We start from the raw sequence: 19,306 nt of genomic DNA on the forward strand, positions 1-19,306 counted from the left end.
AAAATTCCTCCTTTTTCGTAATAAACTCGCATCCTTCGGATTTTGGCATACCGAGTTCTCACTAGTTATAGAACTACCGAATTTTCGAAAGGGGCGTAACTCTTGTAAATAAAAATTTGACGCCTACCCCAACGTACAGTAAAATTTTCGGAAAAAAAGAGAAAGAGAAGACAGATGAGATCCGTACTTTCGTCTACCATTCGCCTGTGTTTTCGATTTTCCTCGAAAAAATTTTCGGTGTACATACAAAAAAAAAAAGAAAAAAACACGTGGTGCATGGTTCATACACACGTATAACGAACGTCTACCTGAGTCGTGTATGTACACATTTTATATACCTATACGTGCACAAGGCTCTGCGTTCGGAATCGTCAGCTGTTCCCTTCCTCCCCGTCGACGTGGTCCTTTTAAATTTTTAAAGGTCCAACTCCTAGAGCTTTCCTTTATTATTATTCCCTTCTTCTTAAGACTGGATTAGACCCTCAAACGTCCGGCGTATATAAATGCGCACAATATACACACGTACGGACCGTAAGGTGCGTGCCAGAGTAGTGCGCACAAATTAACCTGAAATTCATGGGAAAGTGCGCACCCTATAATAACTTGCCCCGGCACGCGGTCGCTCCCTCCGTCTACGGACGTATAATATATACGTATTTATACGTATAATGTATACAACATTACGCTCTTCGACGACGCAGCAAGTGCATTTTTAACTCATCGTGCCGATAGCGGACGAAAAAAATCTGTCTACGACACCGTAGGGTCTGATTTCGTCTTCGTTTTCACGTTTTTCTAACGCGAGATTTTCGAAAAATTGAAGAAGTAATCGATTCCGAAAAAACCTCGAGAATATCGTGGGGCCTTATAGTTTTCAACGGTGTGGATGAAGAAAAAAAACGATTTGTAAAAATATACGAATAGATGTTAGAAAAAAAGTCTCCGAACTTTTTTTTTAACCTGGGTTCTCGGCACGCGCTAAAAAAGGATCGCCACGCGCCTTCTCGAGTCCAGGACGATTTTCTCGGAAACAATCTCCAAAGGATACACACATCTATGTATACGTATATGTATTATGTAGAGGATGTTTTTTTTAACGCCCTTCAATTTCGTAGCAGAATTGAATATGTTATGAGAAAAAATGACCTCGGAAGTTATCGATATTCCGATATCAGAGGATCGATTTTTAACTTTTCGAAATTGCATAAATTGCTCGCAGAATGGGCGTTATTTTTTACTCTACGAATAGCGCTTTTAGTTTATCTCAAGCACAAAAATATGAGTAAAATATTTCTAGAAAAAAGTTCTAGAAATCGAAAATCTTCTCGGTGTTTCTGTTGCAGATGCCATGGTGGTGGTAGCGTGTATTTAATGAACCTTTTGGGCGTGCGGCTCAGGGATGCAGAAGATATATATACGTATATAAATAAATGTATAGTATAACCGCACCTGCCGCTTTTATCCCACCAACGCGAGAAGAAGAAGAAGAAGAGGAGGAGGAAGGAGCAGAAAAGAGGGCGACGGCGAGTCGGACTATACGACGTGGTTTTGACCGTTACAGCTCGAAGAAACGCGGCAAGAAATAGGCGGGAAATATATCCGAACATCGTACAATATGATACACATTACGCTCACATAGGTAGGAAAGAATCGAATGCACCTGAGCGAACAAAGTTCAAAATAAACCTGTACATACGATACCGACGAAGGATTATTACGTCCCGATACCCAAAAAATTTAACGGTTTTTCCACGATCACACGCGCCTCTACATTATCTCCTATACATATACGATAAGTGTAGAAGGAGGAAAAAGAGAAGAAAGTAGGCGAGAAAAAACTGGACTTTGGCTTTCGTCGCACGTCGAGTAAAATCGTATACAGAGAGAGCACACGCGTGACTTAGCCGTGGGGTGGACGGACATGAGCATAAGACACATGAACCCCGATCCTTCCGGCGGAAACGAACTATATCTTGGTTATAATTAAGGGATGTTTTTTCAGAAAATCAGAGTCCCCCCTCGAGAAGATCCCGGGTCCCATGCGACGAGGATATCCCGAGGGTGGAAAAATCGGGTCTCGTTCCCTCGGGTGCGTTTGCGATCCGTATGGTTTTGAAAAACGCTCTACGGAAACGCGGGACTACTCCGAAGTTGGGGTGGGAGGGAGGGAGGAACAGGATGTTTAATTACTCGAAGCATCTGTCCCGTCGGGGGTTTTAAAAGTCCCGAGTGGCGCGGGCGCGTCGGCGGGCTAAAAAATGATCGGATACCGATCTCCGCACACCCCCACGAACAGACCGCGTGGAACACGGTGTGCTTTAAGGACGAGGAGTAAAAGGAATGGAACATCGACCGCATTCGGGGATTACAACCGTCAAATTTCTCCTCCTCTACTTCTTCTTCTTCCTTTTTTTTTTTTTTTCCTCCGAATCGGAGCCCGCGGGATGCGGCGGAGGGTGATGGCGTTTCACCTAGCAACGCGTGTGTACGCGCCTCGTTCTCGGAGTAGTTTCAGAAAATTTTCGTCTTCCTCCAGCTGTCTTCTCGCCCGGTCCTTCTTTATCCGCGATAGTCAGAGGGACGAACGAAGAGGAGAGTAGAGCCGAAACGGGAAGAAAAAGAAAAAGGAGCCGGAGGATAAGGGACGAGAGGAGGAGATCGAACGAGAGTCAGTTAAAGATAGGAAGATGGAGAAGGAAAGGGAGGAGAGGAAGAGAAAAAAAAACAAATTTAAAGAATTCAGGACCGAAGAACACAGCTGTTGTTTCAAAATGGAAACTGGACAACGGGGGATGTCCGAAGAAAAGGGGCTCGTGTATTACGCCTCGAGAAGCGCAAACTTCAAGGATGCGATTATAATCGTTACAGTTTCACGACTCGTCTCGAAGATATTGAAATTTTTTATTATACGCTCCGCGGAGGTTTTATCGGATGAAACGCACTCGCGGCGATGTGAGGCGCGGGAATACGAGCGATCGGTCAGCTGCGCGACGTGATGAAAATTAACCCCATACGGAGTATCATCGAGTATTAGAAACACGCAACCGCCAACATCCTGCGCTAAGTGCCTCACTTTGACATAATTTACAAACGATTTCACGGTACAGGTACGCGCGCTGGGACTCGATGTAAAGATCACGCGATGTACGTACTTTGTAGGCGCGAAAATCCAACTTTCTTTCGTAGTTTTCATTTCGTCGAGCCTCATTTTCATCGAACAAAGTACGCGTGCTATATCAGACCGGAAACGGACATTAAAAATCACCAAACGTGAGTTCTTTGAATTTTTCTTTCTATTCTCCCGTCGAGATCGGTGGGACTCTCTAAAGTTCTATCTTCAAACTCCGCAGCGGAGGAAATATCCTCTCGTCTTTTTTATTCCTCCTCCACTTTTGTTTTTTTTTTTTACACGCATTTCCTCTGGTTGCCTGCGGTAACCCGGAGGGTCGCGTGCTGTTTTCGGAAGTTTAATGGCAAAGTAAAAGAAGAAGAAAAAGTTGAAAAAAAGAAAAAAAAAAAACACCGAACGAACTTAAAAAGGTGGCCCATGCGGATTGCTCAGCTATATCTGCTTCCATTCCTTTCTCTTTTTCTCTCTCTCTCTCTCTCTCTTAACTCGAAAGGCTAAATTTCTCCATTCGCGCAGCAGGACAGCATCTGCATACATACGCGCGGCTACTGAGTGGTGCGTACGCGTTTGTAGCAGCTGCTGACGAAGGAGCTATTTATTAAACCATATACTTTGGGTATATGTACAGAAAAACGTGTACATATACCGATACATTTATATATGTACGTACGTATATATAAATCTGCTGTACGCGTTCGCATTTCTAAACCCTTTTATTTTTTGGGGGGGGGGGGGGGAGGGGTTTTCGGAGTGCTATTTTCCATGAAAGCGGAAACCGCTGCCGCAAAAGCGACACCCACCGCAGTATTGAAATCCTTTCAGTTCCCTATCCTCATCTTCAAAGATGAATAACGGCCCATGAAACTCGACGAGTAAACCCCATCGATACCCCCTTGAACGGAGTGAAAGCGTATCTTTCTCTCGCAAAAATCGGTAAAAGTGTATCAGAAAAATTACCCTGTCCAAATTTTCGCGTTCTCGAAAACTTGGATGAAGAAGGGCAGAGTCTTTTTCAGTCTGCGGTATCGGATTACACAAAAATTTTCGTCTCGTTGCTTAGAATTCTTTTTTAATCTTCTTTCAAACTACGACGATCCTCTCTAATTTCTGCGCGATCTTAACGTGCCGGGGTTTTCGATAATTCAGATCAAAACGCAGGAAACCGAAATTGAAGCAGAAAAAAAAAAGAGGAGAAGATAATGTGCGGCGCTAGGGGCGAGAAATTCTTCTCCACCTGAACACCCATATCCGAACGTGGGCAGATGCGTGTCCATCGATTTTCCGACAATTTTCTTTTTCTTTCTTTGCGGTCTGCGAAAGGGTAGACAGACTGCTGTACCCCCGACTATTTCGTTGTCTACGCATCTCGAGATGACGATCGTTTTTGGGGAAGGGAAAAATGGCCAGCTCAGCTGGCCAGACTCATCGTAGTTTTTGTAAGAAGAAAATAAAAAAAATCTACGCTGTCGCCATAGCCCAAGATGATCCAAGTTATTTTCTCTGCCTTATTCTCTCTTTGTACAGTAAAACAGAAAATACCAAAAGAAATTCCAAAAATACGTATACCGATGGATAGGAATTTTTTTCTAAACTCGTATGACGTCTTCTCTCTTTGCTTTGATCGGTAGAACAAAAGATGGGATACGATCTCGAGATACGAAGATCCAAAAACCGAAAAAAAAAAATAATTGGTATTCAATCTTTTTCGATTCCTCTTTCCATCGATTCTTGTGGAATTTTCTGATCGACTGCGACTCATTTTCAAGCAATTCCCCGCATACGAAAAAATCTACAATTCAACGCACTCTTCGAACATCGTTTTTTTTTTTTTTTTTTTACTCTAGCGCGCGGTTTTGTCGTGAGCGCGATACTGACCCGCTCAACGAACTTCGGGGCGATAAGTATAAACCTCGTAAGCAACCCCGATGCGGGCTGCGGTGCGGCGATCGCGTTGAACTAAATTTCAACCGCTTCTTACGCGAAAGAAAGACGACTTTTTCCCACGTATTCCGGAGCTACAACCGAAAAAAAAGTACATCGGACCGAGTTTGAAAATCGGATGATAAGTAGACGCGCCTATTTTTTTTCAGCGTTGAACGAAAGAGAAAAGAAAAAGGGAAAACAGGCGCGAAATTCGGTTGCTCACAGTGAGAATTAAGTATCGTATCCCGAAGAAATGGAAGGCGAACGGTTCGGTTCGATTGATCGTGGCGTGCGTGGGTCAGCTGTCATAAACTTTAGCAATTACAGGAGCTATGGTAGAGCTCACGGTGCAGCAGCTGCAGCCGGAGCTCGATGGTCCGGTAAGGTTTGGTGGTCAGAGATATCGGCGTATGTAACGCGGCGTGTAGTATACGTGTACATAAAACGTCTACAGATACACATATATACACGTATTATATAACGTCTTGAAAAAACCGTTGGAGAGTTTCGTTAAAACTATACGTACGTGTGCGGTGGCGAGCGTTAATTTCGAACAATCTGTAACGGCGATATCCCCCGTAAAACACCCCCGTACTTTGAAACTGAGGAGAAATTTCCGAAAACCCCCATAAGATAGAAAAATCGATGAATCGATGCGTTAAATGAGTGGAAGAACGTAATAAAAAGAAAAAAAAAAAAAAAAAAGAAAAAAGGGGCGAACTACTCAGTACATCGATGATACGAGGCGCGGGGCTATCCGTAACATGCTCTATGGGGTCTTCGTTCGCTCGGTTAGTCCGCGGGGTTTTAATTTGTCCGTAGCTACGTAGTCCGCATGGGAATCCGGGACCTCCCCCCTACGCGCGTCTGTACCAGACGTGCACACGGGTGGGTGGTATGGTATTTTTTTTTTCTTTTTCACGGTTAAAAGCACGTTTTACCTGCATGGGATCTGCACCGCGGTACTTCCGGTATACCCTTAACCGCGTTCTCTAGACCGGAACCGGAGCTCGTCGCGCGGGGGACCGAGTCCCGTGACGTCAGATAAACACGGCTGATCCCTAACGACGTCGTCGAGATCGCGGGGGTCCCCCACTGCAATGTCGATGCGAAGGTGAGATCTAATTTTGAAAAGTGCGCGTTTTTGGGTGCGCCAATTTTTTGGGAAAAGATTTCACAAAATTCCTCGCATGAATCGTTGGAAACAGAAAAAAAATCGGAATTATCCGAATCGACAAAAGTGGCGACCGAAGTACCGAAGATCGTAAAAAAAAAAAAGTCCCAAGTTTACCGATATTAATATTTTTCCTTCAGACAGTGCGAAAATAAATCCGTTCGTTAAATTTCCACCTAATTATTCACGCGATACAGGTAACATTTACGCACTTGGTGCGACCTCCTGATCGTATGTACACGTGTACGTATACACAGAATATGATATAGGTTCGCAACCATGACGGTCATGGTGTCCACCTGTCGCAACTTACCCGCATTTTGTGCGTGCACATACAGATACACGCGTGTGTACATTTGAGAAAAATGTTCACACATTCGTTTGAAAAAAAGAAGTGTGCACGTGATTCACTGTGTAAGTTTCTCTATAGATATAATTACGCACTCGGTGCACCGCTCAGTTTTCGTAACGGTCAAATCTACCCCCATACGCATATCAATGTACATATGTGTACGTATGTTACGTTCACGTTCGAACTTCTTCACCGTGATACTCTCGGACGTCTCGGTCCGCATCCGGATGGCACATTTCCACATACGTGTGTCGGTCGAGACGATATAAAATCCACGTACAGCAGGTACATATGTTACATCGTATGTACGTGCGGTACGTAAAGACACAGTTCACCCCGAAGTGAGAGCAGGAGGAGCCCGAGCGACGCGCCAGGACGCAAGGTGTATTTTTCAACGCTGGTTCTCTCGCTGTCTGGCTGCATCCTCGTCCTTTAACTCGTTTCGAGCCTTTTTTATTTTTCGTTTTTTTTCTGTCGGTTTTTTTTTTTTTTTTTTTGCTACTCATACGCCCGGGTTGTTCTCAACGATATCGGTGGTATCGGGAAAACGGAGATCTTTTTTCGTTTTTTCTTGTGCTCGAGGCACAATGAGAGAGTTCGTGTTTTTTCACGATTTTAAGGGATGAAAAAATGAATTTGAGGCAGCGCATTTCCAGTCATCTCACGGGGTCTCGTATTATGTATAATTCATCGATTACCGCGCACAATGTGTCTGAATTGGTACGATTCAAAATTCCGAACAATTCCACTTCGTGTCCGATGTAAGCGTGAGGCCGCTTAAAATAAGGAGGGAAATAACGGCGCGGGGCTGACTACGCCGAGAGGAATATAAGAGGGCTTTGGGGTACCGAAAACGCATACGTAGATCGGTGCTTATGAAAGTCCATAGAAAATACACGCGGGCCGAGTTTAAAAATCACTTACCATAATCCGTTGCTTTAATGTAACACGCAGGGAGCGCGCGCGCGCCCTTTTTACAGCGCATTGTAGGACGCGCACCAATGAGATTTGAATTTTGAAACCGCATGGTGGGGAAGGCCTCGTGGGCCACAGAGAGAGCCTTGGATGAAAAGTAGAAGGTTGTTGGGCCCCATAGAAGCCAGAATAAGTCCGACCACCGAGCGAAACGGTGGGCAAGAATTTTCGGGAAAACGATTTTTAACGACCGGTCGATTTTTCGGTTCTGCTGATTCTAATCTCGTTGATTTTCGTTCGGTTTTTGAGAAGAAAAAAATCTGTGACAGTATTCCAAAGCGACAGAAACGATTCTACGGGTTTTTATCCAATAATTTCTTTCAAATTTGTTTGAAATAAATAACTACGGAGTTTCGAGTTCGCGAAACGCGGATTGGTGAATTTTGAGATCGAGGGAAGAAACGGGGAAGAAAAATTGGATCGCAAAATGTTGGCCGCGTCGATGTGCCGTGAGGTCCATTTTACCGTTTTGCCGTCAACGTTAGCGTCCTCCGTACCGAGGTGTCTTTTCGGTCCGCCAAATTCTAAGGATACGGTTGAACTTCTCCAGGAAGCATTGGACATGGAGAGATCGAGATTCGCGAGAAGATGGGGTGTCGATCCGCGGGAAGAAGATAAAGAGAACAACGATTCGTCCGGCGGATTACAACAGATCCAAAAGAGAAAGATCGGCGAAAAATCACCGAGAAAGAGACACGCGCCGTACGCGAGACAAAGTAACATTCACGGTACGTATCATTATTCATTGCGATACGAAGATTCTATCCAACCAACACTAGCGACAAATTGACTCCACTTTTTTACTTTTTGTTCATTGATATTTTTACTTCCTAAAATGTTGAATCGAAAACACGACCGCAGTCGGTTTATTCAGTTCACTAATTCTCACGCTGGCCCTGAATACATCGAGACTTGCGGTCGCCGCGGTAATTTTCTCGCTCAATTAATAGTTCGAAGGAAAAGTGGTTTCGACATATTTTTTTTTCAATTTTAATTATCCGATAAGGGTGAAACAATCTAGTCGAGTCATCTGAAAACTAGTCGATAATTAACGTTACCCCGACTAAGAGTAGAGAAAAAAAGAAATAATTGCAAGACCTCGCGAATTAAATACAATGAGAATAAAATGTTATTTTTTTCGTTGCTATTTTGTTACAACAATTCCGACCTCGTGGCATTTTGACAATAACGAAGAATGTAATGATTAATATTACAAGAAGACTCGAGAGTAAGATTATAAAGTAAAAGAAGTTTAGAACAATTTTGTCGCAAAGGCTGAACACTGACTGACGGCTGCAGCGGTAAGCAACATTGTGTTCGAAGCTAATATGTTGCAAAAATATGTTTGAAGCTAATATGTTGCGCCTCGAAATGTATACGCGACTAGGATAGCGTTTGCATAGCCAGCTTAGATTAAAGTTAGCCAACTGAAATTCTTGTTAACAAATTGGCAACGAAAAAGTAACAAATTCTCCCATATTCATTTTTGCCGGCAGTTCGAAGTGGTTCTGCAACTCGATAGACGTTATTCGACGTACGTGTAGTTTTGGCGGGAATTCGGGGGTCGTCCGATGAGCGAGAGAGAAAGTTAAAGAGTGAGAGAGGGATGGAAAGGGAAAAAGAGAGAGAGAGAGAGAGCGAGAGAGAGAGAATGGAATATTCGAGAGGAGAAGTGAAGATTGAATCGGCACTCAACGGTCGGAGGAGTGTCGCTGGTTGCGGTTTCTAAGGCGTATTTATAAGTATATACCTATATTTAAGTTTTGAGTGCAGTGAGTGGATGGCCGATGGTCGCGTGGCCCTCGAATGAACATAAGAAAACAGGTTTTACCCCCCTATGCGTAGAATCGAAGTTGATTCCTTGCCGGTTTTCAGCTCCTTGTTTTACACAGTTCTCCTATATACGCAGTAGCAGCGGGGCAAAGGTTCCTTCTTGTTTTTTTTTTTTTTTTTTTTTTTTTTTTTTTTATCTTCCAGGATAAACTTGAGGGCCGCGTGCAGAGCCCATCGAAAAAGCCACGGGAAATTGTTGAGGGTTACCGATTAGTTTTTACACAATTTTTTTTTTTTTTTCTTTCGGTTTTCATTCCGTCTTTACGAATCAAATCTTGAATAATTTTTTTTTTTCATCACTCTCATTAACTCCGCTACAGAATTATTTCGGGGTTGAATCACGCGACGAGGAGAGAGACTTTTTCTCTTTCGAAATTCTTCGATCACTTTTTTATTCATCCCTTGATGACGCTCAAAGAGCCGAGGGCTGCCCTACATAAGACTTTTTTTTCGATCATACGCGTCCGAGAAATAAAATAAAATGAAAAGGAAAAAAAAAAGAAAGAAAGGGAGAAAGAAATTATAATAAGGAACGGTGAAACCGTCTCGTGAGTCATGACCTAGCAACGCCGAAGGGTTTCGTGATTCATCTTTTCTGAGTTCTCGTATACACGTACTGCAGACTCAATTATTCGACCGGAGTCAGGAAAAAATGCGAGAAAATAAAGAAAAAAGAAAGATATAATTTAATAATTCCTCGATACTCTAATTCTGCGAAAACAACGTCACGGAATACCTGATTATCAATTAAATAATTAAGAAAAAAACTAGCGTGTCGAGAACACTGTTAATGGAATAAAAAGAAAAGAAGAGAAAAAAATCAAATACTATAATTACATCGCCGACCGCTAATTGCTGTTTAAATTCTATAACATCTTCGGTATATCTTTGAGCGGGAACTCAACGGACCAAAACATAACACAATTGGTTTAACGGAACACACCTGTTCGATGAATGTATACCTCATTCCCGCCATTTTCACCTCTCTTACACATATATATATATATATATTATTCAGATGGATCCTCGTCCCCTCAAACGTCTTTTCCCACGATTAAAATCGGCCTTTTAAAGTAAAAAGAATAAAAAAAAAAAAAGGTACGAGAAGTAAAGGAAAAGAAAAAAAAAAAACGAGATGAAAAAGAAAATGAAGAAGGGAAAAGACACGCGATCTAACGCCCGCAGTCCGAGACCTTCGGAGGTCGTACGCCATCTGCTGCTCCTGCTACTTTCTGTTCCTCCCACTCGTGAAATAGTACAAGAATAATGGTGGGTGGTTAAAGAATATTCCGTTTAATCGAGGGGGGAGGGAGGAAAAAAAATAGCGAACACAATGCAACGCGAGCTGAGGTACTTCAAAATCTTCGAATGTTCACCACGACGCGAATGAAAAGGAAAAGTTTTTGGGAGTGGAAATTAAATTCGTTCATCAAGAGAAACGTCGAAGATTTCTGAATATTGCATTTTTTTCAACGACGACGACGATCGTTCTCAAAAGTCATTTAACCTCCGGCTGAGCGCGATTCGAAATCTAAGTTATTACCGTTCCAAGTTTCGAGAATTCCTTCTCAACGAAATACCTATGTAATAAAGTTTACGAGTTCAAAACCATCGGGGTCTTCGAACATTATCTGAAGAGAAGAAAATCATTATTATACTACCCGTGCACATAAGTACGCAGCGGGTCGTTAGAACGAGAATCTTTAGCACCCCCGAAGGCGCTGTTGTTTAAATTTTTCCCTCTCAATTTTTCCTCTTCTTTTTATTACGAGCTTCAAAAAGTATTTCTCAAACATCGCGGCATACTATCGTAATACGGTAGGAGGTTACGCACGTTCGCTTCGAAATAATCTTAGAAATTTGCGCGGTAACTTGAAGCGAAGCACATTTAATTGGGTCTGAATGGGACCCCGGAGTTTGCGATTTAACTCAATCCTGAAAAGTATATACCCAAAAAAATTCGGATTCCTGGATGAGGAAGGAGACGAGGTCTCAACAAAGACGTTGTCTTATATATATCCGTACCTTGTGTACCGTCCAGAATTTTGGCGCGCAAATTTTCCGCTCAAATTTCCCACAATTTTCTCATTACATCTGTGTATATTTCGTGTACAAAAACGCAACGAGGCGTAGGACACAAAGCGCAAGAGAAAGAAGGATACGGAAAAAGAGGAAAAAAGAAGGGGGCGTTAGGGGGAAGATGGAGACGGAAAAGGAGAGAAGAAAAGGATAAGAAAAAGAAGAAAAAAATAAAAAGCGAGGAGGATGGCAGGTTATTTTCTACCTTCGGGGTAGGTAGCCGGTGGTATTTCTTAAGGAGACCTATGTGTATTATAGGCATACAACGGAATGGAGGAAGAAAAAAAAAAAAAAAAATTGGAAAGAAACGAAGGACAACGAAACAGATGTGGTGTTGCGCGCGGCCGGCCGATCAGCGGCACGGACGAAATCCCGCCAAAAATTTTTTTTTCAAGAATCCAGAAAACGGCGAAAAACTCTCTCCACACGTCTACAAAGAGTCCCGAAATAAAAACGCCCATATGGCGTGTGGTCTCGCGATCTCTAGCGTTTTATAGAGGGGGAAGAAAAAAATCATTATGGAAAAAAAAAGCCGAAGAGAGATGCGAAAAGCATATTAGCCAACATATGGGAACTACGGGCAACTATAGTTATTGTTAGACAGAATTTCGGTTGAGATATAACAATACTCAAGTGTATAAAATACAAAGTGAAAGGAAATCCTCGTCACTCGAAAATCAAGCTATATATTGGCGTCGAAAAAGATAGCAGAAGAAGATGAATAAGAAAAAAGAGAACCGGGAAGAGAGAGAAAAGTAGAAAAGAAAAAAGTCGCCCGTCTTGATAATAAGCACGGAGTCCCTTGCATTAGTCATTATCTGGTTCTTTACATCCTTAAAGTGTCTGTGGCTTATCTACGTTATTTCGAACGACTAAGCTTGAGCCCTCAGTGTTTTGACGTTGGCGTACAAAAACTAAAAAGCATATTTTACAATAATCAGTACGCACGTAAGTATATGGGCGACTACTTTAGCTAACGTTTGCTGTCCGGTTCCCCCCCCGTCTACTCATCATTTTTTATCACCCCAGCACCTTTCGTAAGAGCGTCTGCACTTCGTTGATTTGGAAGAGGAATGCACTTTGCTTCCGTAAGAAAAGAAGAAAAGAAAAAATGAAACCATCGGATCTTTCTGCACAGCGATTCACAGAAAAGAAACATAAAATAAGAGAAGAAAAGACGAATCTTAGAAAATTTGGTATTGCGATTTTGCGCGCCAAAATTTTTCTTTTTTTTTTTTCGGGGGAGGAAATCATAAATACACCTATTCGGGGATCCGGTTGTTTCCTGCGGCGTTTACGTATTGCACATGTAAATATAGATATACACAAGTTTATAAAGGACAAGGGAGAGCACCTGCTGTCACGTGTCTTCGGAGAGGGAAGGAAAGAAAAAAAAAAAAAGAACAAGGAGCGGGGAGAAAAGAAAGAAAAAAAGGAGGGAGCTGGGCCGGGGAGAGTCCCAGACATGAGGCGGGGGACTCAGGTGCTACCTGACCAAAATAGGGTGCTGTGGACCCACAAGGAAAAAGAAAGGAGGGATTTTCTTTTATGAGGTTTATCTCGGACGGTCAGGTCTCCATGATTTCCTCCCATTCCATTCATTTTCTTCACGCAGTTATAGATGTATATGCGAACATACGTCGTGACTGCGATTATTTTATCTTTTTTATAGTTACTTTCGTACAGATGAAATATTTTCTTTTTTTTTTTCTTCTATCACCATATTCTGCGATCCATCCGACATTTTTTGAGGACCTACTTGTCGGAGACGCGGGCGCACTTTGCAGTACATGATGCAATGATATGGGTTCATTATGTTATACCTATACAATATCCGTATAATATTCTATAATATTCCATGTGCATACTCATGAAGTGCGCACAGTTGTATTGTACGATGCAATAGTTGGTGCAGATGCTGGGCGACGATACGACCCGCATAGAATCTCGAATCGCTCGTGCGACTACACGTATTATTGTGCTCTTGATATGACGTATTCATGAACCCCATAAAAAATCGTGCATTGTCCCCGCTTATTTCGTTACTCTTATTGTCGAAGAAAATAACAAGGAAGTCTAACATGAGAGAAATAGTAATACCCGTGGTAGTTCAACGAACCGAATCAAATGCAATTTTGCAGAAGCTAAATGTCGCGGAATAATTATACCCGTAGGAAAAGAAATTTTTCAATATAAAAGAAAAAGTGTCGAAGACGCGGAGAGAAATACCTTCGTAAATTATAAATCGAAGATTCGAGTCCGATTCAGGATTAATTTTTTTCTCTTTTCTGATTTCAGATTTCTGGCGTCCCCGTAAAAGTTACGATGGCATCGGCAAGAAAGCAATCAGTAGTACAGTTTCATCGAACGAGGCTACAAAACAGCAAATTACCGAAAATCTGCAGCGCTCATAAACATCTTCTTCATTATCGTGAAGCAGAGTACCCTGAATAAATCGGGACAACGAGAGACACGGTATAAAAAAAAAAAAAGAAAAATGGGCTGACAGCAAAAAACAAAAAGGACTAAGAACAAAAATCGTCAGCCGATTTTATACGCGGAGACTGTACTTGTATTATCCTAGCTTGTATATTTTTTACTATTATTCTTAATATCGCTACTATAATTATCATACATTACCTAATTAAGTTTATTGTTTCTGTTTTTCTTATGCGTATTTTTTTTCTGAATATTTGTTATCGATTCGCGAAAGATTAGGATATTAGTAATGGAGTTCGAGGTGAATTTTGGAAACGTATGTAAAAAAAAATTAATGATAATGATTTCCAAATTTCGTCGCATTCGAGCTGGTAGGTATACCGCAGAAAATTGCAGATCTGAGTGAAAAGGGAAAAGGTAAATTTTTTACAACGTAAATAATTGCATAACCACATCCGGCTAATTGATCGTTAAATTATTTAACCGACGCGAATTTTTCTTTATCTAAAAACAAAATAATAGTTCTTTGCCAAATCGTCTATATGACAACGCCAATGGTTGTGTCAGACTGTTGCCCAGACTGTTACGTGTTTAAAATAATAGGAACAACAATTATCATCGTCAGGATGTTTTTTTTTTTTTTTTTTTTTTTTTCACTCAAGAACTCCAAATTCACCGGAAGCCTCGAGCGTTGTTTCTAAACTGAACAACAAATGCAGCACCTCCAAAGACTAACTACTAAAAAAAAAAATATTGAAAAGCAGAAAGAAAAAAAAAACTCGAACGAGAAGATGAGAATATAAATTCACAAGACAAGCGAACAGAAAAAGAAAAAAACTGGAAAGAAAAACTCTTCAAAATCGAGTCTTCGGTCTCACCGTTTGTTTAAATTATAAGTATAGAGACGAGAAAAAAAAAAAATTCCTATGTATAATATCTCATGCGTTTAGATTTAAACAAACTTTCTAGTCACCTTAGACTTAAGTAAGGATATGACTTCATTGAACATGATAATTATACCTAATAAAGAAAAAACTATAGATAAAAAAAAAATTTATTAATCGTCGATGATTTTTGTTCATTTTCTCCCTTGTAACATCCCATTCCCGTTATTAGATCCCGATTAATTCCTACACGATGAATTCGCAGATTTTCGGTGATTTTTTTCTTTACTTTTTTTGCATTGAAAAAAGTTTGTCTCATCGATTGCGCGATGATTTTTTTTTTCTTCATATCGATTTTAGTTGCGACGATACGATAGAAATTTATCGGATGAGAATTCAATTCAGTATCAACGAATATTGTATTACTCGAATTGCATTGCATGGCCGTCGATGGAGTTCTTCGAGCTCTCGGATTTCGAGGAATGAAAACGAAACGATTAATATTTGTATAAACTAATACGTAATAATGACGGCGGTATTTTGACCGTTATAAATTCAACGGCGATGAATCACAGGCACAAGAGTGAGGAGGGTGATGCGTGACGATGAGGATTTTTTTTTTTTATTTCTACCAAGGACAAACATGTCCTCATCGACTTGGAGCATTAAAAAATGAGAAAGTCGAGAAGTAAAAGAACCTATTCGAATGAAAAATTATTAGAGAGAGATTTTCCAGAGACGATTAAACCGGAGAGGAAACACGATGAAAAATCTAAATTAAATCTCGTTGAAATTCGTCCATTTTCTCAACGAAGATTAGAAACTAAGAATTTTTCATAAGCACGTCGCAATGCCTCGGCGTTAGTTGAGAAAGACTAGTGAATTATAGGGAAAGAGGGAAGTTTCACGAAATGAAAAATACGGGATATTATTTTTGTAACGGTCGAAAATCAATTACAACCGTTCGACGTATAGGGTGAGTTGAACGGAGTCGAAAACCTCAATTAGATCAATTACGGATCGACATCGATATACCTAACGGGCGAAAGTAATCGCGCAGTAAATTACTAAAACGGATAAGGTACACGACGTACGTATCGAATACACATACGCTTTTTACACAACACGTACAATACAGAACGCCCCCCGCGCACAAAATTGAGTTACGGTGTACAAGGTGCAGGTCATCATCGTCGGCGTTGAATTTCACAAAATAGAAAATTAAACCAACGGTCAAAACGCTCGCTCTATTATTACATACCTCGTGTACGCATATGCGTGTAACACGATCCGTATAACCCATAGAGTAATCACCCTTCTTCTTATCGAAGCCGATTAGTTAATCAACGAGATTAACGATGAGCAAAAATTCTTTCGTTCCCTACCGATTTCCTACGAAGTTGAATAATATTTTTCTTCAGAGAATTCCGGCGCCATGAGACCCGTGCATATGCACGACCACGAAACTCGATTAATTGAAACTCCGTGAAGCGAATGTCCAAAGTAAAAAATGAATTATGTTACATAAAAATAGCCAGGTAGGATGACAAACGTTGTGCATTATATCCCTTATTTTCAACCCTCCCCCACCCACGGTTCTTGAAAACCAGCTGCACGAGCTTATGTACACATTTTGTACATAAAATATACAGTATATGTACATACCTATACGTGATAGGTATCCACACACATATAATTTCTAAGAGAGCGGGTGGAAGGTTGCCGGGAATCGTTACGGGTGCGCATCAACCCGGCATGTAATTAGCCCTATACGGATGGGCGTGCGGTAAATATGTACAAGGAGAAATATAGGTATACAAAAATACGGGAGGAAAAGGTTTCGGTACATAGCCCTCCCCCGTTCGCGGCCCCCATGGCGCCCCCATGGGCCATAATACGACTGGAAGAGAAGGAGACCGAGAACCCCCATGGCACGCGCAAACCTCCAGGTGGATCGGTACGTTACAAAAATATGTGTACACGGTTATACGTTGTGTACATAATGTGGCCGAACGCGGAAATCGAAATTTTCGAAACGAGGGGGCAGGAGGGCGGCGATGCCAAAGGGCTGGACGCGACGCACCGATCGTGATCGCATGCATCAGCCGTGGAGCCGCGAAACCATCAACCACTCTTCAGCTGCCTAATTCGCTTTCTCCCTTTACGAGTTCTGCTTTTTTTTTTTCTCTCATCCGTTAGATGGATCCTCTCGTTTCCATCACTTTTATTTCTCCCCTACCCTAGCTAGCTTTTCGTCCTCCCCGCGGGCCGCACATGGGGTTAATTTTGCGTACGCGCGATGACACGCGAGCCACTAATTCAACGTCGGCGACGGGCACCGCCGGTCAATTTACGATCGCACGTTCTACCCGTGTAAGCTCGGACGATCCCGGCACGCGGTGAAAAACGTGACAACCGACAACAACAGGTTTGTTTCATCATTACGTCGGTACGCATGTAACGTGAAAAATTATCTCGTACCCCCATAAAATTATCGTCGTTACGACGATAACGATTGTAATATTACGCAATGTAATCGTTGATATCTGTATTATTTGTGAGAAATTACAACCGCGAATGAATGAATGGGATATCGTTGTTTTATTTTTTTTCAACGACCTTTTTTTCGAAACCGCCTTCTAAAGTTGCCAAAATATCCGAGAAACGTGACACGATTGACGGGGATGATATCCCATACGGATGGTGAACGGTGAATCCGTACCTACATTCGACTACGGCGTATGAACATAAACAGAAATCGGATGTTTGTCGTTGTCCAAACACAAGCTAGTCACGAGTCCGCGATTACCCCGATGACAGTTTGAAAAGGCCCCGCAGGGGTTTCTGGGTAGAAAAAAAAAAAGTAAAGTAAAATAAAATAAATGCGTGTCGCATGAATTCCCGTACACGTGGCACCGTGCATCCGTATAATTATCGTCGGATAATTTTCCTCGTGTGTACAAAAGTGTCTAATGACATTTGTTCTTTTATCGGGTTAATCGTCATCGGCGTATCATTTGCTCTGCGGTTTTTTCTCTTCCTTTTTTTTTTTTTTTTTTTTCTTTGCGGCTCCTATCTATTTCTGAGAATTCAGATCGCTTTATTATACCGCTCCCGAGTTATCTACTCGTAGAACCGCAATATTTTATTCTACTATAAAAATACGATCCGGGCAGTTACGGGTTCGCGGTATTGAAATTTTCTGCGATCAACGTACGCGTGTAACCGGCGCTCTTATATTGTTATAATACGACAAAACTTTCCCTGCGCAAATTTGAAATTCCAAATAAATTTACGTATATACAAACTATAAATTCATGATATTCACAGAATTATAACACGCGTATACCCCAGTAGATATAACAATTATGAACGATCGCGATCGATCTCTGCGTCCAACGTTTGATCGTTGACCATTGGGGTAACGTTAGCTTATACGAATCTCGCGCGCGATTCATTCATTACAGACTCAATTTTAATTGTACCTTCTCTTTTCTATTTCTCAATTTTTCAGATAAACCAAAAGGCGAGAGATAAAAAATTGCGCACAATACAATGTCGAATGGATCGTGATATATTCATGTATCTGGTCGATTTGAATGAAAAACAATCTCGGCGAACTAAATAAAACCATATTCCTATAATCTTGAAAAAAAGATCTATAGATCTGAATAAAATATACAATGCGAATCGCGTGACGACACTACCAAACGATCGTTTTTCCACCCGTGCATCGTGAATTCTGTTACTGAATTTTATATTCTTGAAATTGAAAAACAAGCTGGGAGAAAATAGAGAAACGAAAAACAAGAAAAAATCGTGTCGACGCGTGACATGGGGTCTCGTATATCGGAGAACCCCCGATTTTGATAATTTTCCACGCACAAAATCGATCGGCCACGGGCGTGTGCTTATGTGTAACGAAAAATCGATCGATCAAAATACGTATGTTACGGTTTCGCAGAGAAATTATAAAGTTTTAAACTACGCACCACAGCTACATAAAAATTGTAAGAGAGAAAAAAAATCATGTAACACCTGCACGATATTTGTAAAGAAAAAAAAAAAAAAAAAAAATCTGAGTGATCGATCGCGATTTATTAAGATCGATCGATTCGTTTCACTCCACACCCCGATCCCTCTCTTCTCCCTACGTCTGATTATAATTGCGGCACAAATACGCAATTAGATAATCACGAGGATAAATGACGTCGAAATTTTGACGTGAAAAAAGAAAGGCAAAGAAAATTATACGTGTAATTTAAAAAGGCTGCTACAGAAGCACGGGATTTTACACCGTGAAATGATCGCCTCATCGGTTTGATACAGTATACAGATAAATATCTTCATATAACTGCGCACGTATGTACATATACAGGACCCAAGTGTATATAAAGGCGACCAAAAAACCCGTTCGACACTTTACAAGCTCCGCCGCGATGCTTTCAGCATCTACAGAGCATGGGGCAGTTAACGAAAATTCCAGTAGCGAGCGAAGAGATGGAGTTGAAAAGAAG

The 19,306-nt window shown here is 41.4% G+C and overlaps 1 protein-coding gene across 1 annotated transcript; it reads left to right on the forward strand.

The window, feature by feature from the left end:
- Nucleotides 1-7,686: 7,686 nt before the first annotated feature.
- LOC112695056 lies at nt 7,687-14,977 on the forward strand. Its single transcript, XM_025747247.2, has 2 exons — nt 7,687-8,282; nt 13,765-14,977. The coding sequence occupies exons 1-2, from the start codon at nt 7,982-7,984 to the stop codon at nt 13,878-13,880; spliced, it is 417 nt and encodes a 138-aa protein (XP_025603032.1). The 5' UTR covers nt 7,687-7,981; the 3' UTR covers nt 13,881-14,977.
- The last annotated feature ends 4,329 nt before the right edge of the window (nt 14,978-19,306 follow it).

The sequence above is a fragment of the Athalia rosae genome, chromosome 7 (genome assembly GCF_917208135.1).
Source record: "Athalia rosae chromosome 7, iyAthRosa1.1, whole genome shotgun sequence".
Classification (NCBI taxonomy): domain Eukaryota; kingdom Metazoa; phylum Arthropoda; class Insecta; order Hymenoptera; family Athaliidae; genus Athalia; species Athalia rosae.

What these genes read in the sequence shown, in the direction of transcription:
- LOC112695056 (XM_025747247.2), top strand. Translation starts at nt 7,982, where the DNA reads ATGTTGGCCGCGTCGATGTGCCGTGAGGTCCATTTTACCGTTTTGCCG. An exon ending in GAGACAAAGTAACATTCACG is followed by an intron (nt 8,283 to 13,764) that starts GTACGTATCATT and finishes TTCTGATTTCAG; the next exon opens with ATTTCTGGCGTCCCCGTAAA.